Source organism: Gopherus flavomarginatus, chromosome 2 (genome assembly GCF_025201925.1).
Source record: "Gopherus flavomarginatus isolate rGopFla2 chromosome 2, rGopFla2.mat.asm, whole genome shotgun sequence".
Classification (NCBI taxonomy): Eukaryota; Metazoa; Chordata; order Testudines; family Testudinidae; genus Gopherus; species Gopherus flavomarginatus.
This window is the reverse complement of record NC_066618.1, coordinates 122,911,180-122,937,493: the sequence shown is the minus strand read 5'-3', so window position 1 is coordinate 122,937,493 and position 26,314 is coordinate 122,911,180. Positions and strand designations below refer to the sequence as shown.

The window sequence follows — 26,314 nt, the reverse complement described above, 5'->3', positions numbered from 1 at the left end:
CCATTTGTTTTCCCTTCTTAGGTTGGTTATCTTATTTAAAGGATATTTTTACAAAGATTTAATTCTTTAAAATTCTCTTGCTTTGACATCTTCTGTATTTCAGTGTTTGACTTAAAAAAAATCCTTCTCCACTTGGCTGCCATGCTGAGTCCACCTACATGGAACAGTTCAGTTTGTTGGCTACTTCTGCCCTTACTTAGAACATTAGGTTACGTAGCCAGATGTGGAGGGCAATTACCGAAGAGGCTGTCAAACCTGCCAGAGTCTGGTGGAACTGAAACTGATGGGCAGCAGAGAAGGTAGGGCCAGCCGCTGGTGCTATGCCTCCATCTTCCCTGCTCATTACAGGGCCCTTTTTGTACCCCCCTTCCTGCAACTATGCTCACCATTAACAATTTCAGTGCCCTTGACACACTATAACCAGCCCCCACCTAGGGGCAGAGTAGTTTAAAAGGGTCCCCACTGGGACTCCAGAACCAGAAGTCAGTAACCAAGGTATCTAGGAGTACTACTATGTGGCGCTTATACTGTATCTGCAGTTGTATTAAAAATACCAGTTCTCAGCAAGGCCATGAGGATTCTATGGCCTCTTTATGTAACCAATGAACTAGTTATAGCTCTGGCCTCTGCATCAATGGTTTGAGCAAGTGCTGCTCCACCTTAGCTCTATGCACACCCTCAGACTCCTATCAAATCTAGCCAATAGTACAATTTTGAACATTTGTCACTTGCAGATTTAAGAAAGGAGAAAATTAACTTTAGAAGTTTATCATGCTTGTATTTTAATTGCGCAACAAAAACTCTTATGCACAACACTAACAAATAGCTCCATCCATAATTCTTGTGTGAATCCTTTCGGCATTCATTGTTTAAAAAACAATTATAATATGCATATGAAAATTGTTTTGTAACCTGTTGCAATGTCTGTTAATCAAAAGTAGATACTACAAAAGGCAGATGGTTTTAATGTCAAACAAAACATCACCAATTAAAAATCTAATTTTTACATAATTTGTCTAAATATTGGTGACAGATTATGAATTTTATTAGTGATATTTTTATATTTACACAAATAGATATTTCATGAGCATAACTATATTGAGTGTTCTTAGCACTGATTAAATGTTTTAGTTAGTTATTATGCATCAATATTCTTCCTTTCTACTACTCCTCACAAAACTATTCAATCTTATAACTTGGCCTCAACAACGTTTTTGCCTCCTTCGTTTCTGTGCTGCTTGGCTGTGCGCTCTTCAAACTGGTACTTCTGAAAGGTGACCTACACATCTCCCTATGCCACTATTCGCTCTAGCCTTATTCCTATCAATCCAGAACCAGCTAAGCACTTAAGCACGTGCTTATCTCTAACTATGTGAGTAGTCCCCTTAAAGTCAGTAAAACCATTCATTCACAAAGTTAAAGGGTTGCTTTGCTGAACTGGAGTCATAACAATGTTACTGCAACAACCTCCTGCACACAGTGTACTGAAACACCGTGGTTAGCACCGAGCTTTGCAAATTTTCTTGTGTCCACTTGAGCTCTATCATCCATGCCCCAGGCTTAAAAATACTAGAAAATCTTTATCCAGCAGCTACCTCCTGGTAGGCACAGATTCTTGTGGTTTTATCCAGTATCCAGGTGCTACAAAAAAAGAGAGAAAGAGAGAGATCATTTATTATTTGTTTTTGGCAGTACCCGCAACATGCTCAACTAACAATCATAGCAATATTTTAAAGAAAATGGACTACATTCGTCATTAGGCACTAAGCTCTTGACTTCAATGTTCAATGCGGTTGCACTCGATTTCATCAGTGGTCAATTTGATCCCATGACTCAACAACAAACTGAAGGAGAAGACCCTGATTATGGAGTCCAGCCCATGTAGTCTTCTCCTCTAACCAGAGTGCTGATTCAACAAAGTACTTAATTACGTGAGTAGCCCATTGATTTCTATGGGATTATTCAGGTGCTTAATGTTAAGCACACAGACTCATAGACTTAAATGCCAGAGGAGACCATCATGATTATCTACTCTGACTTCCTGCACATTGCAGGCCACAGAACCTCACCCACCCACTCCTATAATAGACCCTAACCTCTGAGTTACTAAAGTCCTCAAATAATGATTTAAAAACTTCAAATTACAGAGAATCCACCATCTACACTAGTTCAAACCAGCAAGTGACCTGTGACCCATGCTGCAGAGGAAGGCAAACAAAAACCCCCCAAAAACAGGGTCTCTGCCAATCTGACCTGGGGAAAAATTCCTTCCTGACCCCAAATATGGTGATCACTTTTTAGGGTAGGTCTACACTACAAAATTAGGTCAATTTTTAGAAACTGATTTTATACAGTCAATTGCGTATGTCCATACTAAGTGCATTAAGTCGGTGGAGTGCATCCTCACTACCGCGGCTAGCACTTACAGGGCAGTGCATTGTGGGTAGCTATCCCACAGTCCCCGCAGTCTCCGCGCCCATTTTGGGTACGTGTTGTCAGTCGCCCCTCCATGAAAGCAACGGCAGACAATTGTTTTGCGCCAGACACCAGGGCGATTAGAAGAGCACAGCAAGGTGCGCTGCGCATCAATGAGGCTCTGAAAACCAGTTTCATGACTAGCCAGGCTTCGGTGTGACAGCTGTGTGTTTCTCCTTGATGCAAACCTGCCCCCTTTGTTGATTTTAATTCCCTGTAAGCCAACCACCCTCCCTCCTTCAAAATAAAGTAACTATTGTTTTGAAACCAGGCATTCATTCTTTATTAATTTAAAAAAAAAAAAGAGATAATGGACAAGGTAGCCCGGGTGGGGTGGGGGAAGACGGAAGGACAAGGCCCCATTGCTTATTGTAGCCACACTAAAAATCAAACTGTTTGAATGACAGCCTTCTGTTGCTTGGGCCATCCTCTGCAGTGGAGTGGCTGGGTGCCCAGAGCCTCCCCCGGCCACGTTCTTGGGTGTCTGGGTGAAGAGGCTATGGAACATGGGAAGGAGGGTAGGCGGTTATACAGTGGATGCAGCAGGGATCTGTGCTCTTGTTGGCTTTCCTGCAGATCCAACAGATGCTTCATCATGTCCATTTGCTCCCCCGTTAGCCTCAGCATCGCCTCCTGCCTCTTCTCATCGTGCTTACTTAATGTTTTCCTGGCCTCTGCCACTGAATGCCTCCATGCATTCAGCTGTGCCCTATCAGTGCAGAAGGACTGCATGAGCTTGGAAAACATGTCACTGCGAGTGTGGTTTTTTTCGCCTTCTAAACTGCGATAACCTCAGGGACAGAGATGATAAGGGGAGCGTAGAAACATTCTACGCTCTACAATTCCGGAGGGACTACATGGTCACCTGTGCTGCTGAGTTCACCATGCTGACCAAACAGGAATGAAATTAAAAAGTTCCTGGGGCTTTTCCAGTGTACCTGGCTAGTGCATCAGAGTTCAAAATGCTGTCCAGAGCGGTCATAATGGAGCACTCTGGGATAGCTCCCAGAGGCCAGTACCATTGATTTGCATCTGCACTACCCCAACTTCGACCCAGCAAAGTCAATTTTAGCGCTACTCCCCTAGCCAGGAAGGAGTACAGAAGTCAATTTTAAGAGCCCTTTAGGTCGACGGAACGGGATTGGTTGTGTGGACACATTCATTTTTAAACTGACCTAACGTGGCTAAATTCAACCTAATCCCGTAATGTAGACCAGGCCTTAGACCCAGAGCAAGGCATCTGGCAAGACCCAGGAGCCAGACACCTGGGAAACAATTCTCTGCAGTAACACTGAGCCCTCCCCATCTAGTATCCTATCATCAGCCTGTGGAGATATCTGCTACTAGGTACGTACTTAAGTGCCTTGTTGAACTGGAGCACCAACATTCTAAACTTGACTATGAAGAGGCCATTTACTGACACAAACCCTTCTATGATACACATCTCATTATTAAATGTATTGTTCTCACAACTGTCAACCTGTACTTGACTATGGCACGATTTCTGCTTGTAAGCTTTCACACAGTTGTTTCCCTTTTTTTATCAAGCCCCTCACTTCCTCCCCAATTCTCTCCTCTGGATAAATTTCATGTATATTTCTAATTTTGAATCTGAAGATGAAAAGTCCCCAAATGAATTATATACTTGGTTGAACACCAAGCCCCCATACTCTCTTCATGAATACTTGTGCTGCTTGTCCTTTGCAGTCCAAGTGAAGTAAATTCTCCGCCAACAAGACCACATTATTCACCCCCAGGAGAACAACCTATCAGCTGATATTTTGAATTACATAATGAATTACACAAACTTCCCATCGGTCCTTACATGCTCACTATCTATTTTCTCTAATCTTTACCATCCCTAAGGGGGGTCTCTCTTGCCTCCCCATACAAATTCCATTTCAGTGTATGTTCCCTTAATGACTAATTTACTGGGCTGAGAGGGGGAGGAGGAGGAAACAGTTACTGCTAATTGATTACCACAATTAAACTGAACTGCACAATCTTTTCTTTTCACCATAATCATAGCTAATGTTCAACTATTCATTTAAATCCTTTCTAGTTAATCTTCGATTATGTTTCAGGTATCTAAGTCCTTTGGCTCTACATCTATTAGAGAAGATCCTCCTTCTTTTCTCATTCTCCTTTTCTTCAGTTTCACTGTCTGCCATTACTTTTTTGACCAGCTCTTCAACAGCTGTTACCACAGACTTTTGCATGCTAGAGCGTTGGCTCTCTATCCAGAGTGTAGTTTTCCCTTCCCTAGAGACTCTCGCTGTACAAATCTGATGCTAGAAGCTGAAGAAATTTTCTGCTACAGCGAATCACTGCCCTTCTAATTGCGGCTTTAATTCTACTCAACTCTTTACTCTTTTTAAAAATTAGAGCAGATGATCTAGGAGAAACTGAAGATTGTGGCCTTGGAGTATAGACTCTGGGTACTATCTAGCCTTTTTTCATAATCAAGACTTTTTTTGGTAATGGTGAAAGCTCATAATGAAATCCCTGGATCTGCTACTAGCCTAAGGCTGGGTACTCTATTTTAATCTCTTCCACAGACATGAAATTTAACAACTAACTCATAAAGGTTTGTAAAAAGAGAATAGGATTTTCTTCATTTTTTTCAGACATTTTTAAAATTCTCATGTCCCTTCTTCTCTCTTTTGGCTCCAGCAAATTTACACAATGAAAAAGCAGCTCTCTCTCTTCTCTGATATTCCTCTCAATGCAGCATCCAGCCTAGAAATTCTATACTCACTTCCTCTTTGATTGCATAAATCTTGGAGAATAAATCAGTCCTCAGTGCTGTGAATTCAGACCATAAATCTCTGATATCTGCTTTAGCAGTCAAATGACTTTAGCCTTGTATCCTTTGCCTGCTTTGGGAGCCATGCCTTCTGGTGCCCTGCTTTTTGAGGTGTTACAATGAGGTTAGGATATGGATGGAGACAGATTATTCAATAGAATAATCCCCTCAGAGCTCAGACAACCTCTGATATCTGCTTTAGTAGTCAAATGACTTTAGCCTTGTATCCTTTACCTGTTATGGGAGCCATGCCTTCTGGTGCCCTGCTTTTGAGGTGTTACAGTGAGGTTAGGATATGCATGGAGACAAATTATTCAATAGAATAATCCCCTCAGAGCTCAGACAACCGTCTTGCTTCAGCCCCCATAGGTTAGTCCTCTGTTCTGAATTTTAAGGGTGAAGGAGTAAATTAATGTATGTTTCTCTGTGTTGTACTGAGCTAGGTTACAGGATGCAATGTTTTCAGGGAAAGATGGCATAACTGAAGTACAAATAAACCTTTCTTTCAACAATAAACATTATTATGAAACAGGTTGGCTGCCAAAAATATAATATAAACATCAACTTTTCCAAAGGTTCTTGTAGTGAATATTTGCCAGAAGCAGTGACCTTGGCAGGAGGTGCTGGGTACCAGTGGGCTGAGGGCACAGTCAGTCAGCAATTGAGTTTATAGTTCAAAAAACCCATTAAAAAGCAACAGGTGGAACCATCTGTCTTCCCTCCACAAGTCCGTCTCATGTTGCATTTAGTTAGACATGTAATCACCCATTTATTTCTTACTATTCTACTAGTACTTTTTCTGCCTGTCTTTATTTTCCTTTCAGAGTAGCAGCTGTGATAGTCTGTATCCGCAAAAAGAACAGTACTTGCGGCACCTTAGAGATATTACATTACAATGAGCCATTACAAACACTGAATCTATCTCCCCTTGTAAGTATTCTCACACTTCTTATCAAACTGCCTGTACTGGGCTATCCTGATTATCACTTCAAAAGTTTTTTTTCCTTACTTAATTGGCCTCTCAGAGTTGGTAAGACAACTCCCACCTTTTCATGCTCTCTGTATGTGTATATATATCTTCTCAATATATGTTCCATTTCATGCATCCGAAGGAAGTGGGCTGTAGCCCATGAAAGCTTATGCTCAAATAAATTTGTTAGTCTCTAAGATGCCACAAGTACTGCTGTTCTTTTTATTTTCCTTGTACTACATCTCCTTAAATCTGTATACTCTCTCTAATTCCACACACAGATCCTCCTTGCTTTTGTGCTTGTTGTTGATTATTCTGGGAGTGTGGACCTGGGCGGGCAGTCTGCACACCTTCCCTGAAGAACTGGATCATCCACTCCAGTGGCTGAATTAAAAATAAGGAAGTTGGTAGGTACAGCACTCCATCACACAAGCTGGGAATGCAAACTATTTTGAGAAAGATAACAATGCCAATACATTTTGAATACCAAGCTTTAGTGTAAGCATAGCCTGGTCCCTAGAGTGCAATGGTAAGGTCAGCCCCTTTCTTACAGGCTCATGCTCAGGACATGTCCCTAGCAAGATCAAGGAGTGATAGGAGAAGCTACTAATGAGGCAGGAAGAGGTTTGGAGGCATGCTATGATCAGAGCAAATTTAGTAATTATTTACAATTTAGGCAGTTGAATTGTTACAGGCAGCCATTCTCTGGGAAATATCATCTTCCTCAAGTTTCCCTCCAGAGGAAAACAGGAATTATTCCAAAGCGTTAGTGATAATCCTCACACAAATGCTGCAGCATTATTTTCCCATATGGTTACCCCACAGCTGCTCATGGATTGGAGAGACTTTGTTAGCCACTGTAGGGTCCCAGGGATAAGCTAATTGTCATATAAACGTAATAGCAAGTTTTCCAATAGTTTTTCCCCATTTACAGAATAAGGAGAACACCACACGTGAGAGATGATAAATGCATACTCTAAATGTACTTCTGGAAGGTGCTCAGACTTCCTGTTGATAGGCGTGGTATAAGAATCTAAATAAAACAGATTAGTCTAGAAAGATTGGAGTATAGGCATTTCTCTGATATTGCTGTTTAAGACTGCTGCAGTCTAAGGGAAAATAAACAGAATTATGCTAGGCTGCTTGTGGTTGTTGCACCTCAATAGATTTCCAAAATTGTGTTTACAACTGTCTAAAATTCTGTGTTGCAATTGCTTGGATGTTGCTGTTTGAAATGCCAGCACAATGCTGCTCTTCATGTCTGCAAACCAAAGATATGATTGTCAGCTCTTGGCCTCGTCAGGTGGGTCTTCAGTAGCTCAGCCCTCCGGCCAAATCACAAACAGTCCACTGCACAAAGGAACTCCTTCTGCAGTACCAAAGTTTCAGGCCTTTTTAAACTCCCAGCCCCTTTCTTGGGCTTTTAATGCAGAATCTTATCCCCTCCTTGGGGCTTAGGCCATTTCGCCAGTGAGGGGGCTGGGGCCCACCCACTACTCCAGGTCCCAACCCAGGGATCCTACAGACAGCAGCCACGTACTGCTTCCTCTAATAGTTGCTGCTGCAATTCCCTGGGCCGCTTCCCACATAGCCCCTTTCACTTCACCCTTAACTCAGGGCTGAAGTTCTCAACTCTTTTCTTTACTCACCCAGTGCCACCAGAATCCATCTTCTGGTTCTCCCTTGAGCTCCAGCAAAGAGCATCCTTCTTTACTCCTTTGGTGCCAGCCAGGAACTGACCTGCTCAGGCCCTGCAGTGCCTCTTAACTGAGCCTGCTGGACTCAGATTGGCTGCTTCCCTGCAGGCTTTCTAGGCAGGCCTGGAGGACCTACCTTCACTGCTTCTTTTCTAGAGCAGGGTGTGGTAGGACTGTGAGGCCTCCAGCAGGGGGCCTCAACAGACCCAGTATACCCCACCACAAGACCTAAATATGATGATATACCCTAGGGCAGGGGTAGGCAACCTATGGCACGTGTGCTGAAGGCAGCACACGAGCTGATTTTCAGTGGCACTCACACTGCCCAGGTCCTGCCCACCGGTCCAGGGAGATCTGCATTTTAATTTAATTTTAAATGAAGCGTCTTAAACATTTTAAAAACCTTATTTACTTTACACACAACAATATTTTAGTTATATATTATAGACTTATAGAAAGAGACCTTCTAAAAACGTTAAAATGTATTACCGGCAAGCGAAACCTTAAATTAGAGTGAATAAATGAAGACTTGGCACCCCACATCTGAAAGGTTGCTGTCCCTTGCCCTAGGGTTACCACCTTTGAAATGCAAAAAAAAACCCTGACACCCACCCCATACAAGGCAAGCCCACAGCAACCTCAGCCACCAACCATAAGGCAACTCAGCAACCCCCCATGCCTTGAACAGCCACTTATAGTATCTAGAGAGAAAACACATATAGATACGGTTAAGGAGACGTGCAATGTTATCACTCTCGTGTGACTCAAACCCTCTCTCACACATGTCCGCAATGTGATTGCGTGTTTTAGGCAGACAGCTGCTGTATTTTCACAGTTATCGCTTAAACTACGGAAGTGGGAACACTGCAACGTCTTGAGCTGGACACAGAAACTTTTAACATTAGATATCCCAGTGTATTGTCATAATAATGCAAATCTTTAAACCTATGTTAAAAAAACCAACAACCTGGTACATTAAATTATTTTTCTGGCAACTGGCAAATCCATAAATAATGGCCAGGCTGGTCAAATACTGTTCATGTGGTAACGTTATATACCCGTGTTTTTCTTCTGCAGTCACCCTGCTCTGCCTGAATCTCCAGCTCATTCATTCCATATCAGAATCCAAACATCAGCCTCTGTCCATCTGGCACTATGCTCATGTCATAAACAGATAGTTAAGGGTTAATGCCTCTTTTACCTGTAAAGGGTTAAAAAGTTCACCTAGCCTAGCTGACACCTGACCAGAGGAACCAATGGGGGAACAAGATGTTTCAAAAGGAAGGAGACAAGTCTTCCTTTGTTGAGAGTTTCAGTTTAAGCCGAAGTCAAAAAGATCAAGGAATCAAATTTGGGTATTCTTGTGTGTATTAAGATTTTTGCCCAGGGGAACATCTTCTGTGTTTGGAATCTGTTGTCTGTGAGAGTAGCTAGTATGCTAATCTCTCCCAGAGGGTTTTCTTTTACCTTTCTTTTCTTTAATTAAAAGCCTTTTTCTTAATACCTGATCGATTTTTTCCTTGTTTTTAGATCCAAGGGGGTTGGATCTGGATCCACCAGGAGTTGATGGGAGAAAGGAGGGGGGGATGGTTAATTTCTCCTTGTTTTAAGATCCAAGGGGTTTGGATCTGTGTTCACCAGGAAATTGGTGAAGTCTCTCAAGGCTACCCAGAGAAGAAAAGTAGTGCTTGGGGGTGGTGGCAGCAATACCAGATCTAAGCTGGTAATTAAGCTTAGAAGTGTCCATGCAGGTCCCCATATCTGTACCCTAAAGTTCAGAGTGGGGAAGGAACCTTGACGTGGTGAGCAGCAGTGAGAGATTTTTTAGGAACCAAAAGCCAGATTTTTTATCCTCCTTTGAAATGCTGGGGAAGCAGTGAAGGAGAGATACCCTGAAGGGAAATAGATAAGAGATTCTAACAGAGCACTTTTTGTTAGAAGGGATGCTCCAGCTGTGAACACTGGAGGGTCATTAACATTGCCAAGGCAAGTCACAAAAATCTGTTTTACTTGTTTTTTTCCCCAAGAGTCACATTACAGTAACCAAAGATTCCAAGCTGTTTTCCTCCTCCTCAGATAGCTAAGGTAGACCAGGGGGAAAATGTCAGGCAAAGAAAAAAACCATCAAACAGCAACTAGAATTAGCTAAACTCCAGGCTGAGGAGAGCCAAAAGGAACATGACAGACAGATGGCCAGGGTTGAGGCTGCCCACAAAAGAGCTATGGAGGAGAAACAAAAAGAGATGGAGGCGAGACAAAAAGAGATGGAGGAGAGGGAAAGAGAGAGAAAAAAGGGCTAAGCAGGATGTACCAGCCAACCCTAACAATCCTTCTCCAGGTACTGCTTCCCATCCCAGAAAATTCCCCACCTACAAGGCAGGTGATGATACTGAGGCCTTCTTGGAAAATTTTGAAAGGGCCTGCCTTGGGTACAGCATCTCTACAGACCAGTACATGATAGAGCTGAGGCCACAACTCAGTGGACCCTTAGCAGAGGTGGCGGCTGAAATGCCTAAGGAACGCATGAACGATTATAAACTTTTTCAAACCAAGGCCAGCATCAGAATGGGGCTAACACCTGAGCATGCCCGTCGGCGGTTCCGAGCCCTAAGGTGGAAACCAGATGTGTCATTTACCCAACAAGCCTACCACATTGGAAAGAATTGAGATGCCTGGATATCAGGAGCAAGTGCTGAATCTGTGGAAGCTTTGTCCTTCCTAATGCAAATGGAGCAGTTCTCAGAGGGTGTTCCTGAGGAAATAGAAAGGTACATCCTAGATGGGAAACCCAAAACTGTAACCGAGGCGGGGGAGATTGGAGCCAAATGGGTGGAAATAGCAGAAAAGAAAAAAACTACTAGCAATTGGACCGAATATCAGAGGCGACAAACCAAAACCAAACCCTATCACTGAGGGCAACCCAAAGCCCCACCTACAACCCAAGGAAAGCCCCAGATACCTTACTGACCCACCTCACCAGTCTCCAGCAATCCACCTCGGCCCAGTGACCAGTCAGCTGGGCAATGTTTTAAATGTAATGAACGGGGACATATAAAGGCCCACTGCCCCAAGAACCCCAACCAATTACAGTTCATCACACCACAAACACACCAAAGATCCCCATGCCCAGATGCCTCTCAAATACCCTCGGAGCAAAGGAAAATCTTGAGAGTGGGCGGAAAGAAAGTTATCACATGGAGAGACACTGAGGCACAAGTGTCAGCTATCCACCAATCCTTAGTGGATCCCCAATTCATCAACTCAGAGGCCCAAGTGATAATTCACCCATTCATGTCAAAATTTTTAAACTTGCCTACAGCTGAATTATTTGTCCAGTACAACGGCTGGTCAGGAATGTGGACTTTTGCAGTCTATGACAATTATCCCATCCCCATGCTACTGGGGGAAGACTTGACCAACCATGTAAAACTGGCCAAGAGGGTGGGAATGGTCACATGCAGACAGGCCAAGCAAGTTTCCACACCCATCACTGTTCCTGAGCCGTCCACCAGGACCCTGTCTATGTTACCAGAGACCCACACGGAGGTGGTGGAACCGGATCTTCTACCCATGAATGCTACAGCTGTAGTGAATCCAGTCGCAGAACCGGATCTGGCAAAGCAACCAGCACCAGACCGTTGCCAGCACTGATGCCAGCACTTGCAAACCCATCTACAACTCCAAAGCCAGAGGGCACCAGCAGGCCTGAACTGGCAGAAGCAGCAGATAACCCTACCCAAGAGGCTCAGCCAGAGCCTGAAATATCACTAAGTGCATCAGTGGAGAGCGGTTCACAATCAACGAAAACAACCCCATCACCTACATCGCTTCCAGAGGGACCAAGCCCAAGTCCACAGTCTACGGAGGAACTGACGTCTCCAGCATCAAGGGAACAGTTCTAGGCTGAGCAGGAAGCAGATGACAGCCTTCAGAAAGCTTGGGCGGCGGCACGGAGCACCCCACCGCCCCTCAGCTCTTCTAACCGATCCTGGTTTGTTGTAGAACAAGGACTTTTATACAAGGAGACTCTTTCTGGTGGACACCAGGAAGACTGGCGTCCTCAAAGACAGTTGGTAGTTCCAACTAAGTACTGGGGAAAGCTCTTAAGCTTAGCCCATGATCATCCCAGTGGCCATTCTGGGGTGAACAGAACCAAAGATAGGTTGGGGAAGTCCTTCCACTGGGAGGGAATGGGCAAGGATGTTGCTAATTATGTCCAGTCTTGTGAGGTGTGCCAATAAGCGGGAAAACCCCAAGACCAGGTCAAAGCCCCTCTCCAGCCCCTCCCCATAATTAAAGTCCCATTTCAGCAAGTAGCTGTGGATATTCTGGGTCCTTTCCCAAAAAAGACCCCCAGAGGAAAACAGTACATACTGACTTTCATGGATTTTGCTACTCGATGGCTGGAAGCAGTAGCTCTAAGCAACACCAGGGTTAAAACTGTGTGCCAGGCATTAGCAGATATTTTTGCCAGGGTAGGTTGGTCCTCCAACATCCTTACCGATTCGGGAAATAATTTCCTGGCAGGGACCATGAAAAACCTGTGGGAAGCTCATGGGGTGAATCACTTGGTTGCCACCCCTTACCACCATCAAACCAATGGCCTGGTGGAGAGGTTTAATGGAACTTTGGGGGCCATGATACGTAAATTCATAAATGAACACTCCAATGTTTGGGACCTAGTGTTGCAGCAGTTGCTTTTTGCCTACAGGGCTGTACCACATCCCAGTTTAGGATTTTCACCATTTGAACTTGTGTATGGCCACGAGGTTAAGGGGCCATTACAATTGGTAAAGCAGCAATGGGAGGGGTTTACGCCTTCTCCAGGAACTAACATTCTAGACTTTGTAAGCAACCTACAAAGCACCCTCCGACACTCTTTAACCCTTGCTAAAGAAAACCTAAAGGACGCTCAGGAAGAACAAAAGGCCTGGTACGATAAACATTCCAGAGAACGGTTCTTCAAAGTAGGAGACCAAGTCATGGTCTTGAAGGCGCTCCAGGCCCATAAAATGGAAGCATCATGGGAAGGACCATTCACGGTTCAGGAGCACCTAGGAACTGTTACCTATCTCATAGCATTCCCCACCTCAACCCTAATGCCTGAAGTGTACCATGTTAATTCTTCTTTTATTCCAGAGAATTAAAGGTCTGTCAGTTTACAGCCCAGGGAGGAGATGACGCTAAGTGGCCTGAAGGGGTCTACTACGAAGGAAAAAGTGATGGTGGTGTGAAAGAGGTGAACCTCTCCACAACCCTGGGACATCTGCAGCGGCAACAGATCAAGGAGCTGTGCACTAGCTTTGCACCAATGTTCTCAGCCACCCCAGGACGGACTGAACGGGCATACCACTCCATTGACACAGGCAATGCTCACCCAATTAGAACCCCACCCTACCAGGTGTCTCCTCATGCCCAAGCTGCTATAGAACGGGAGATCCAAAACATGCTACAGATGGGTATAATCCGCCCCTCTAACAGTGCATGGGCATTTTCAGTGGTTCTAGTTCCCAAACCAGATGGGCAAAAATGCTTTTGCGTGGACTACCGTAAGCTAAATGCTGTAACTCATCTCGACAACTATCCAATGCCACACACCAATGAGTTATTGGAAAAATTGGGAGGTGCCCACTTCATCTCTACGTTAGACTTAACCAAGGGGTTAAGTACCGCTAGATGAACCTGCCAAGGAAAGGTCAGCCTTCATCACCCATGCAGGGGTGTATGAATTTAATGTGCTTCCTTTCGGGCTGCAAAATGCACCCGCCACCTTCCAAAGACTTGTAGATGGTCTCCTAGAAGGATTGGGAGAATCTGTAGCTATCTACCTTGATGATGTGGCCATTTTTTCCGATTCATGGGCAGAACCTCTGGAGCACCTGGAAAAAGTCTTCGAGCGCATCAGGCAGGCAGGACTAACTGTTAAGGCTAAAAAGTGTCAAATAGGCCAAAACAGAGTGACTTACCTGGGGCACCAGGTGGGTCAAGGAACAATAAATCCCCTACAGGCCAAGGTAGATGCTATCCAAAAGTGGCCTGTCTCAAAGTCAAAAAAACAGGTCAAATCCTTCTTAGGCTTGGCTGGATATTACAGGCGATTTGTACCACACTACAGCCAAATCACTGCCCCACTGACAGACCTGACCAGAAAGACACAGTCAAATGCAGTTAAGTAGACTGATGAGTGTCAGAAGGCCTTTAACCAGCTTAAGGCAACACTCATGTCTGACCCTGTGCTAAGGGCCCCAGACTTTGACAAACCATTCCTAGTAACCACAGATGCATCTGAGCGTGGTGTAGGAGCAGTTTTAATGCAGGAAGGACCGGATCAAGAATTCCATCCTGTTGTGTTTCTCAGCAAGAAACTGTCTGAGAGGGAAAGCCACTGGTCAATCAGTGAAAAAGAATGCTACGCCATTGTGTATGCCCTGGAAAAGCTACGCCCATATGTTTGGGGACGGCATTTCCAGCTACAAACCGACCATGCTGCGCTAAAGTGGCTTCATACTGCCAAGGGAAACAACAAAAAACTTCTTCGATGGAGTTTAGCTCTCCAAGATTTTGATTTTGAAATTCAACACATTTCAAAAGCTTCTAACAAAGTTGCTGATGCACTCTCCCATGAAAGTTTCCCAGAGTTAACTGGTTAAAATTGTCCTCAAAATGTGAACAATCTTGTAGTTTTACATAATTAGTAGTATATGTAAAGGTGCATGTGTTTTATTAATCTGTTTATTCTAAAGTTCTAGGAAGCAATCACCGCCAATGTGGTTCAACACTGTCTGAGTTTTGGGGGGCGTGTCATAAACAGATAGTTAAGAGTTAATGCCTCTTTTACCTGTAAAGGGTTAAGAAGTTCACCTAGCCTAGCTGACACCTGACCAGAGGAACCAATGGGGGAACAAGATGTTTCAAAAGGAAGGAGACAAGTTTTCCTTTGTTGAGAGTTTCAGTTTCAGCAAGAGTCAAAAAGATCAAGGAACCAGCCTCTTATCAGAGTAGTAAGTTTTAGAAAGGGATAAATAGGTTTATGTTTATTTTCTTTGTAACTTGTCTTGGTACCATTAAGGGAATGATCAAATTTGGGTATTCTTGTGTGTATTAAGATTTTTGCCAAAGGCAACATCCTCTGTGTTTGGAATCTGTTGTCTGTGAGAGTAGCTTTTATGCTAATCTCTCCCAGAGGGTTTTCTTTTACCTTTCTTTTCTTTAATTAAAAGCCTTCTTTTTAAATACCTGATTGATTTTTTCATTGTTTTTAGATCCAAGGGGGTTGGATCTGGATCCACCAGGAGTTGGTGGGAGAAAGGAGGGGGGATGGTTAATTTCTCCTTGTTTCAAGATCCAAGGGGTTTGGATCTGTGTTCACCAGGAAATTGGTGAAGTCTCTCAAGGCTACCCAGGGAAGAAAAGTAGTGCTTGGGAGTGGTGGCAGCGATACCAGATCGCTGGTAATTAAGCTTAGAAGTGTCCATGCAGGTCCTCACATCTGTACCCTAAAGTTCAGAGTGGGGAAGGAAACTTGACAGCTCATAAGATGCTTTTTGTGCCGAGACACTGATAATCAAAGTTATTCAGAAGTTGCCACAGGTATATCACCAGAAATTCTCTATTCTGAAAATGGAAACTTAGCTCCTGGGTGTCTTCACTGGTATTTGTACTGAAAAAGAAGCTTTTGCGCAAGTTGACTCTTGTGTAGTGGAGTGTAGAAAATGGACCAGACAGTACCTCAGCAACCACTAGCTGTGACATTACTGACATGAACTGTGACCAATATAGATCATTGCTGCAACCAAGGTCCAATAGTTGCACCAAATCTTGTACAAAGGAGGTCCAGTAAGGTGTCTATAGAAAGGTTACAATTTGCTAGTTATCATTATGCTGTCTGTATGTGTGTATCATTTTTGTAGTTGAAGTTATGAATATTGGCTATGTATTTGTATCTCAGTGCGTTTGATCCTAAGTAGCAATAGTGAAGCATTTGGTCAGCTTCTTGAGAAAGGAATTTGCAGATTAAGTGCCCAAACAAAAAACAACTTAACTGACAATGGACGTTGGGAGACTCCAATCCACATAAAAAGTCTTCTTGGGAATGTTCAGGGTAGCATGTGAGCAATGGCAGCTCTTCCTGTAAAGAACAGAGTCATGCATGGACATGTGATTTGCCCATGTGACTCCAAACTCCATCTTGCTGATATGATTTTCCACAGTAAGTCAATGTTTGTAATGGCAATTTTGCAACAGAAAGCTTCAAAAACAGACTCCAACGAGAAACTGCTGAGCTGGAATTGATATGCAAACTAGATACAATCAACTTAAATTTGAATAGGGACTGGGAATGTCTGAGCCATTACAAACATTGCATCTATCTCCCCTTGTAAGTATTCTCACACTTCTTATCAAACTGTCTGTACTAGGCTATCTTGATTATCACTTCAAAAGTTTTTTTTCCTTACTTAATTGGCCTCTCAGAGTTGGTAAGACAACTCCCACCTTTTCATGCTCTCTGTATGTGTATATATATATCCTCAATATATGTTCCATTTCATGCATCCGAAGAAGTGGGCTGCAGCCCATGAAAGCTTATGCTCAAATAAATTTGTTAGGGTATGTCTACATCTACAATTTTGCAGCGCTGGTTGTTACAGCTGTATTAGTACAGCTGTATAGGGCCAGCGCTGCAGAGTGGCCACACTTACAGCAACCAGCGCTGCAAGTGGTGTTAGATGTGGCCACACTGCAGCGCTGTTGGGCGGCTTCAAGGGGGGTTCGGGGAACGCGAGAGCAAACCGGGGAAGGAGACCAGCTTCACCGCCGTTTGCTCTCGCGTTCCCCGAACCCCCCTACAAACCGCAGGGAAGGAGACCTGCTTGCACGGGGGTTCGGGGAACGCGAGAGCAAACCGGGGAAGGAGACCAGCTTCGCCGCGGTTTGCTCTCGTGTTCCCCGAACCCCCCTGCAAACCGCAGGGAAGACCTGCTTGCTCGGGGGTTCGGGGAACGCGAGAGCAAACCGGGGAAGGAGACCAGCTTCGCCGCGGTTTGCTCTCGCGTTCCCCGAACCACCCTGCAAACCGCAGGGAAGGAGATCTGCTTGCTCGGGGGTTCGGGGAACGCGAGAGCAAACCGGGGAAGGAGACCAGCTTCGCCGCGGTTTGCTCTCGCGTTCCCCGAACCCCCCTGCAAACCGCAGGGAAGGAGACCTGCTTGCTCGGGGGTTCGGGGAACGCGAGAGCAAACCGGGGAAGGAGACCAGCTTGATTACCAGAGGCTTCCTCAGGTATGCTGGGATACCTGCTTATTCCACGGAGGTCAAGAAAAGCGCTGGTAAGTGTCTACACTTGATTACCAGCGCTGGATCACCAGCGCTGGATCCTCTACACCCGAGACAAAACGGGAGTAGGGCCAGCGCTGCAAACAGGGAGTTGCAGCGCTGGTGATGCCCTGCAGATGTGTACACCTCCTAAGTTGCAGCGCTGTAACCCCCTCACCAGCGCTGCAACTTTGTGATGTAGACAAGCCCTTAGTCTCTAAGGTGCCACAAGTATTCCTGTTCTTTTTGCGGATACAGACTAAGATGGCTGCTACTCTGAAATTTGCCATTACTGTGTCAGCGGTAGGCAACCTATGGCACACCCGCCAAAGGCAGTACACGAGCTGATTTTCAGTGGCACTCACACTGCCTGGGTCCTGGCCACCGGTCTGGGGAGATGTGCATTTTAATTTAATTTTAAATGAAGCTTCTTAAACATTTTAAAAACCTTATTTACTTTACATACAATAATAGTTTAGTTATATATTATAGACTTATAGAAAGAGACCTTCTAAAAACATTAAAATGTATTACTGGCACGCGAAACCTTAAATTAGAGTGAATAAATGAAGACTCGGCACACTACTTCTGAAAGGTTGTCGACCCCTGCTGTATGTAATTGATTCCATTTAACCAATTTTAGCTCTCATCTATATTTCTTTTTATGAATAAACCTTTAGATTTTAGATTCTAAAGGACTGGGAACAGCGTGATTTGTGGGTAAGTTCTGACTTGTATATTGATCTGCGTCTGGGACTTGGTCCTTTGGGTTTGGGAGAACCTTTTTTCTTTTACAGGGGTATTGGTTTTTATAACCATTCATCCCCATAACGAGCAGTGCTGGTGGTGATACTGGGAAACTGGAATGTTTAAGGGAATTGCTTGTATGACTTCTGGTTAGCCAGGGGCGTAAAAATGAAGTCCTCTCTGGTTGGCTGGTTTGGTCTGAAAAGGACCCCAGCCGTGGGCTCTAACTGCCCTGCTCTAAGCACTTCATCATGAATTGATACTCTCAGTTGTGTCCCACCAGAGGCTGCTTCGTTACACTAGTGCACAACAAAATGGCAGTGGGTGGACTACTTGTACCTGTGTTGAGATACATAATGAGGTACCATCCACATTATCATTTAATTTATCAAGGCAGGAATGATTGAGACTCAGTCATTATTTAGATCAGCAAAATCAAAATCTACTTCAAACATTACTTAGTATGACCAATAAATGACTGAAGCAGTTTTGTGAGTAGATGCAAGGTGTATTTCAATCAGCTGAAGGGGAACACATGGTATATAGCATGGTAATTTCTGTAGGTCAATGAACAACATTCATTTCCCTCTTAAAGTACGAATTCAGGCTCAGAAACACTGCATGGAGCAGGCTTTGCGCCTGTCTCCCAAACCTGTACAGGCAGAGCAGCCAGAAATGCATCTCTGCATCTGACTGGGATCTTGTTAGCAGGAGAAATGCACACTTTTCCACTGCATGTATTGTGTTCACCAGTCTCATGTCTGGAGATGATGGTAACAAGGGGCAGCATACACATAGTTAGGTAATAGTAACGTCTTTCTCATTGTTTTGATTTCATTGGTGTATTTGGGAGGCTGTTTTTCCAGGATTTGTGGGGAAATTGTTACCACTGTCATAACTAAAACAGTAACCTTGCAGCTACACCAACTAAAAACAATCCCCCAGAAAACGATAACATCTATGACAGAGAGCCAGTTGAGTCAGGTTGCTAAACTGGGAGCCTGAACTGCCCTCAGGTAGAGGAACTAGAGGTTATTGTCCTATACAGAGGGTCCAATAGTCATTCAAGCGACAGAAGTTACTCATGGCCAGTACAAGGGGTTTTGGGGCATGGAAAAATAATGGAATTGGTTATTTCCTACATTCGATGAAATAACTGATTCTACTGCTTGGGACAGACCGACACCCCAAATCTGCCATGGGATCCCGGGTCTTTGCAGACTCGGCAGCCATAGAAGGATCAGAGAGTTGTTATACCATCATAAAGACCCCCATCAGGAGAAACTGCGTAAGGCCAGTTAGCTTTGGCTGGAGGTGAAGTATTGTCAGTCTTTCAAAAGTTTCTGTTATTGTGAATTTACAGAAAGAGAGTTTCTCCAGGTGGGTCTTGAGACACTCACTGGCAACGTTCAAATGATCCCCTCTTCTTTCTATCCAGAATGTAACAGGCAGGGCTCGGCATTGATGTTCATGTACTGCAAAAATGCAGCGCAACATGTACAGTACTCACTACTCCACTAAGTAGCCTATTTGATGACCGTAAGAGGTGAGAAATTGGTCTGCTTCCAGGGATGGACAAGGAGCAATCCTAGCTATCTCATTATGAGATTGAGACCTACCTCATATGAAAAACTCGCCCCCTAGTGGCTTTCCGTCTAAAATGCAATACACTGTTAATTTCAAAACTTTTTGAATTAACCAAATACACACTAATCTGTTTGAAACCCATAAATACTATCCCTATATAAAAATCTTATAATTCTCTGCCTTTTTACTTTGAAATCTTCACTACAGTCTGAAAGAGAGAGAAATGCAAGAATCTTTAAACCACCACATAGCATGTTTGCATATACTGTACTTTACCTAGTTTAAAAAAATTGCTTGAAGTTGATCTGACAACATATGAATAATACTTACATTGAGAATTGCCAGGAGGTCTAGTATTACTAACACTACTCTCAAAGGAAGAGTGAAAATTGTGTATGGTTTCCTGTAAAATCTGCCTCTCTCGTCCCTGTAAAAGAAATAGATTTAAACAAAAAAGGCATTCTTAAATTTCTCATTCAATAACGCATTTATTAGGGTTAAACACAAATATGAAAATTTGTGTCTATCCTGGAAAGCAATTATCACATTGAAATTGTAATGAATTGAACATAATAAAAAATTATGCCCTGCAAACACAGAGTAATATATATATTTAATTTTTTTTATTTTATTTTCTTAATTTTGGAAATTATAGAATTCAGATTTACTTGGATTTAAAACAAAAAAAAATCAATTCTGTTTCCCTACTTTACCTTCACAGAGCCATACTGTAGACAATGCTTCATCGCCATGGAACCTATTGGGAATAGCTGGTAGATAGAGATGCAAACATGTTCGTCTAGCCCTACATTCCATGGCACTAAGTATAAACAGTACATTTCCTGTCAAGGTCCTTCATTTCCACGCTCTACCAGCCGTAACCAATCCTCCTCCTTTCCATCAGGATAGTAGGGCAATTTGTAAGATTTAATTTTTTCATAATTTTAAGATTTTTTAAATAGTTTCCACCATTTTTCATCAAGTTTCTCCCTATTTTATGCTGTCTCAACTTTAATCAACAATGGCAAATCTATCCAAAACCTTGGATTTTAAGAAAACTTGGCTTTTATTCCTCTAAACTCTCTGTTTCCAACAGATACAACGTATGTCTGTTATGTGTAGTGAAGTACATTCAGACAAACCTGTGAGGTCTATAAGTGCTTTTCAAAAAATGCTAAAATAGACAAACAGATTTGTCTCCAGAATTTGCTCTTACGAGAGGTTCTAGAAATATATGAACTGGAGAGATCTTTCTGACACTTAATAGATTTACTTGTCAATTCTCAAAAAATCCATTCTGTGCTCAAAAAGTAAGTGTTGTAACTTTAGGGAGAACATGCTATATTCTTAATATGAGGTTATATCCGTACTTTAAGAGCAAAACACAATTCAGCCTTAACTATGAAACCCAGTAAGAGCTGATGTAAAGACCTGCACATAGAAAATCATTTACAGTGCCGTGGATGTTCCCCTCTGGTGTTATCTGCAACTGAATGACACTAGACAGTATCTCTGGTCCCAGACACAACCCTAGGAACCTTTGTCTTGCAGTGTCCAGTTATGCCTCCTGGACACTGCAAGCTGGAGTTGTGTCTGGGACCGGAGATGCTAGCTAGAGTCATTCGGTTGAAAGTACGTGGGAGCAGCTGACATGCCAGAGGCTGTGCGTGAACAGCCCAGGAGTGGGGGTTCTCACAGCAGAGCACGGTAAGGCTGGCTCCTCAGAGTCAAAGATTGGAGGGGCCCAGCAGATCACCAGTCCGAATAACACCAGTGGGGAATGTCACAGTGGTGCAGAGAGCAGGGTATATGTGCAGCTTGTTACTCCAAGTGAAGTTCACACTTTAAACACTGATATTTGTGATTTTAAGTGAGTCTTAAGTGCAGTGGCTAAGAAGGGTCAGGAGGAGGTCAAGTTTTGTTATTTTCTGTTTGCTTATTTCGGGAAAGGGAAGTAGGAACAAAAAAGCAGGAAAATTAGTGAAAGTAGTAAAGCGATTATGAAGTTGGAACTTTTTAGACTGCGGATTGCAGAAAAGGAGAGAGAGCACCAGGACCGGCGCTTCCATTAGGCGACCCTAGGCAGTCGCCTAGGACGCCAGGATTCGGGGGGCGGCATTTTGTGCGCTCCCCATGGGGCAGACGGGAGCTTCCGGTTCTGCTCCTGTCGCTCCGCCGAAGAAGGACCTTCTGCCGATGTGCTGCGGAAAACAGCGGCAGACAATTGAGCAGCTTGATGACTGCCGCTGTCGCCTGCGGCATTTCGGCGGAGGGTCCTTCTTCGGCGGCGCAACGGGAGCGGAACCGGAAGCTCCCGCACGCCCTGTGGGGAGCGCACAAAATGCCGCCCCCTGAATTCTGCCTAGGGCGCCAGAAACCCTGGCACCACTCCTGGGGAGCACCAGAGATTATTGCAACTGAAAGAACTGGAGATAAGGGAAAAAGAGGCAGCCAGGGAGGCAGCCAGAAAGGAGACTGCACACAGAAGAGCCATGGAAGAAAAAGAGAGAGAGAGAGAAAGAGAGCAAAAACACCAACTGGATCTGCTAGAGAAGCAGAACCAGAACCCCCTCGACCACACTGACTTCCATCACTCCAAAAATCCACAAATGGGAACACTTATGTCCTGCATACAGTGAAGAGGATGATATTGCTGAGTATCTGACTACCTTCAAAAGGCTGTGTGTAATACATGAAATCCCGATAATAAGAGAGTTCCGAACCTGATTGCAAAATTAACTGGTAAAGCTTGAAATGTATTCAAAGAAATGTCTATTGAAGATACTTTAGACTACTGTAAATTTAAAGATACTATTTTGCGAAGTTTTCAGATTACCCCGGAAGCATGCAGAGTTAAATTTAGGAAACTTAAGAGGGATATTGGTATGAGTAATGAGGAATATATAAACAAAATGAAAGATTTGTTGGGAAAATGGGTGAGGGGCAAAGATGTGGCAAGTTTTGAGAGAATGTTGGATCTTCTTGCTCAAGAGCACTTTCCAAGCATATGGAAGGCTGATGTAAAGCAGTGTCTATGGGACAAAGATGTAAAGTCTGTGAATAAGATGGCTTTTTTAGCTGATGCCTTCGAACAGAATCAGGTGTCTATTGAGGGCAGGCCACAGAAAGAGGGGTTTAAACCTGGTGGGAAGGGAAGATCCCATTTTGCCCTGGGAAGAGAAGGAGGTTGGAAGCCTAAACATTATCTTACCCAAAAACATTCCTCTACTGGTAACTCTCATCCCCAAATGCCTGTAAAAGCAGAAGAGCCCAAAAGTGCTATCAGTGTAAGTCCACTGATCACCTGAGGAATAAATGCCCTGGTTTAGGAGGAAGCAGGCAAACAATAGCTCATGTTAGTTCTGCTGTCCTCAACACAAAACCCCCCTAAGCAATTGAAACCTAGCATATTGCTTCTGTGAGGTTAGCCTCTGCAGAGCCAGATATGGAGCACGTTAAGGCTGTCCAAATTAATGGCAAGGAATACTTGGGGCAGAGGGATACAGGGGCCCAGAGCTCTCTGATTAAGCAGAGTGTGGCCCCAAAGGCTAGTATGTTGCCTGGCCAAATGGAAAAAATTGTGGGAGTGGGCGAAAGCAGATTCCTCGTATCACTAGCTAAAATCCATGTGGTGTGGGAAGGTTTGGAAACTGTTTTGACTGTGGAGATAATGGAACACCTCCTAGTAGACCTGCTCCTTAGTAATAATTTTTTCCGTGTAGCTCCGGTTAAAGTATTTGCCTGCAGCAAGACGGAGTGTTATGCTGGGACCCCTGAGGGAAAGGGTAAGGTCTCAGGAACAGGAACTGCTGAGAGAATGGGAGAGAGTCCCCTTGATTCTTCTGCAGCTGGGGGAAGCCACATGCTCCCAGATGGGAGGGTGGTTGAGACCAACTCCTGCACTGCAGCTGGAGGCAATACCGCATCAGGAAGGGATAGGGGTGTAATGTCTGCCAGGGAGAGAACTGTCAGGTTGCTAGCTGCCAGCAGGTCACAGCTGAACCAGAGACAAACCCAGCTCTAGGGAGCAGAGAGAAATGTGTCCCAGAGAAGGAGCAGGGGATCCAAGAAACCACTGAGGTGGGTGAGGATTCCTGTGACCTTGTAATACAGGGAAGCAGGGTGCTTCCAAGTATGGGAGGGGCTGAGACTAGCTCCTTTCCAGCAGAAGGCAACATGCCCTCAGGCGCAGGGGCAGAAGAGGTGTTGTCAGTGATTAAGGAAACTGTCCCAGTTGTTAGCTGGCAGAGTTCAATGCGGGTTTGACATGATCAAAAGTCTTAGGCCTTGGCTACACTGCGCTTTACAGAGCTGCATCCTTCTCGCTCAGGGGTGTGAAAAAAACACCCCCCTGAGCGCTGCAAGATACAGCGCTGTAAAGTGCCAGTGTAAACAGTGCCGCAGCGCTGCAAGCTAAACCCCATGAGGATGTGGAGTACGTGCAGTGCTGGGACCACACTCACACTTCAAAGCGCTGCCGCGGCAGCGCTCCCGCGGCAGCGCTTTGAAGTTTCACGTGTAGCCATACCCTTAGTATCCTGTATGCCTGGACTGGTATAAAAGATCAAAGACAGAATGGAACTTGGAATTGAAAGACTTGAGAAGAACCATAAGATTTAGCTGCAGAGATGCACCAGCTCACAGTCTGTGACTAAAGAAATCCATTGCAGGGAATTCTCCTTTTTTCTGCCTTTCTTCTTATTTCCAATTGTAAATACCAAACAAGAAGACAACAACACTGTGCCGCCCAAGAAAAATGCTACGTGAGCCCAGTTGAAAGGAGATCAAAAGGCTGATAAGCACAATTTTATTCTAGAGAAGGATACATTATAGAATTGTTTTGACACCATGATGGTTGAAGGACAAATAGCTGTAATATGACCAATATTTAAGTCACCACTAGCTTCTTTTTATTATTATGAATGAATGAGTAAAAAAAGTGAAAAACTGTCCAGTTACTGAACAACGAAGGAATTAACGGAGGAGGCCTGGAAATATCAAAGAAATATAATATTGTTTATCACTAATAATTTACATTAAATATCTTGTTTATAAAACTAGTTTTTTTTTTCAACATCCATTGTTTGGATCTGAAATACAAGCAAATCTGAAAAAGTAGTTTATCAGTTTTCTTATTTCAAACCATACCTACCTTTCCTGCATTCAGTTCAGAAATAGCTGCCAGAATTTGCTGCCTAGATCCATCAGTTTTAATTCCCAGCTCTTTCAAATCACCATCAGTAAGTGTGAGGAAGGCTTCCATATCCACCTTTGGAAAAAAGATACACAGGCATACATTTACTGTGTAGATTGGTTTTCTCTCATATATATTTAACTTTATGAACTTATATTATTTACTTATATGTATATACTAGAAGCAGAAACCCCATGCTGTCAAACAGGTATGGCAACTGAGCCAAGAAATCCATCATCTGTGCAGTCTCCCCATACAACCAATGGAACTGTTGCATTCAAATTAGCTGTAGAGTAAATGCAGTGATTGGGTGAGCTACTTCTGATATCACATGCTCTACACCTTTTGGCATGGATATATGCCTTGCTGTCACACATGTGTAATTCATAACTTTAGAATGGCTGAGAACTTAAAAGCTGGCTGGTAACAGACTGCAAATCCCAGTGATGATTGAAGCTGGTGATATTTTGAACAAAATGAGCTCTCTTGATTCAACAGACAATCTAGGCTGCCAAGTGATACACAGGTTCACAGATTTTAAGGCCAGAAGGACCATTGTGATCATCTAATCTGACCTCCTGTAGAACATAAGTCATGGAACTTCACAAACATAATTCCCAGAGAACATCTTTTATAAAAACACTCAATCTTCATTTAAAAATGGTCACTGATGTAAAATCCACCACAACCCTTGGTAAATTATTCCAATAATAAATTACTCTCGCCATTAAAAATGTACACATTATTTCCAGCTTAAATTTGTCTAGCTCAGCTTGAATTTGTCTAGTTGACATCATGCTGGGTTTGTTCTTTGAGCACGAGCACCTATATTGATATAGTGCAGTAACTCTCCACTTAACGTTGTAGTTATGTTCCTGAAAAATGTGACTTTAAGCGAAACGATGTTAAGTGAATCCAATTTCCCCATAAGAATTAATGTAAAAGGGATGTTAGGTTCCAGGGAAATTTTTTTCACCAGACAAAAAACTATATATATAGTTTCCCAGGGAATACCTTGCTGCTAAATCAGTGGTTCTCAAACTTTTGTACTGGTAACCTCTTTCACATAACAAGCCTCTGAGTGCGAGCCCCACCCCGCCCGCCCATATAAATTAAAAATACTTTTTTATATATTTAACACCATTATAAATGCTGGTGGCAAAACAGGGTTTGTGGTGGAGACTGACAGCTTGCAACCCCCCACACCATGTAATAACTTCATGACCCTCTGTGGGGTACCAACCCTCAGTTTGAGAACCCCTGTGCTAAATGATGAACTAGCACTCGGCTGAACCCTCAAAGGTTAACACATTGTTGTTGATGTAGCCCCACATTCTACAAGGCAGGAGGAATGGAAGGGAGGGGAGATAGCATAGCAGAGACAAACACACACCTTGTGTGTGGGAGAGAGCGAGAAATGCACACTGCCCCTTGAAGTAAGCTAACTCACTCTTAAAAGCATTGCCTTTTTAAGTGGATCAGGAAGTTGAGAGAGCAGCTGCTGCCCCAGGCTCTCTGTCTCCCTC

General features: G+C 43.7%; 1 protein-coding gene across 6 annotated transcripts in view; it reads right to left on the bottom strand.

Annotated features, from left to right (window-relative positions):
• Positions 1 to 757: 757 nt before the first annotated feature.
• Positions 758 to 26,314, bottom strand: part of ANKS6 (ankyrin repeat and sterile alpha motif domain containing 6) — an 87,365-nt gene continuing 61,808 nt past the window's right edge. For 3 of the 6 annotated variants that reach the window (XM_050938153.1, XM_050938152.1, XM_050938156.1), the window contains 3 exons: positions 24,747 to 24,863; positions 19,925 to 20,021; positions 6,642 to 7,512 (listed from right to left, as the gene is read on the bottom strand). In XM_050938153.1, coding sequence (XP_050794110.1) covers positions 7,361 to 7,512; positions 19,925 to 20,021; positions 24,747 to 24,863 — 366 coding nt within the window. In that variant the 3' untranslated portion in view covers positions 6,642 to 7,360. The other 3 variants (XR_007772355.1, XM_050938155.1, XM_050938154.1) reach the window with 3 other exon arrangements.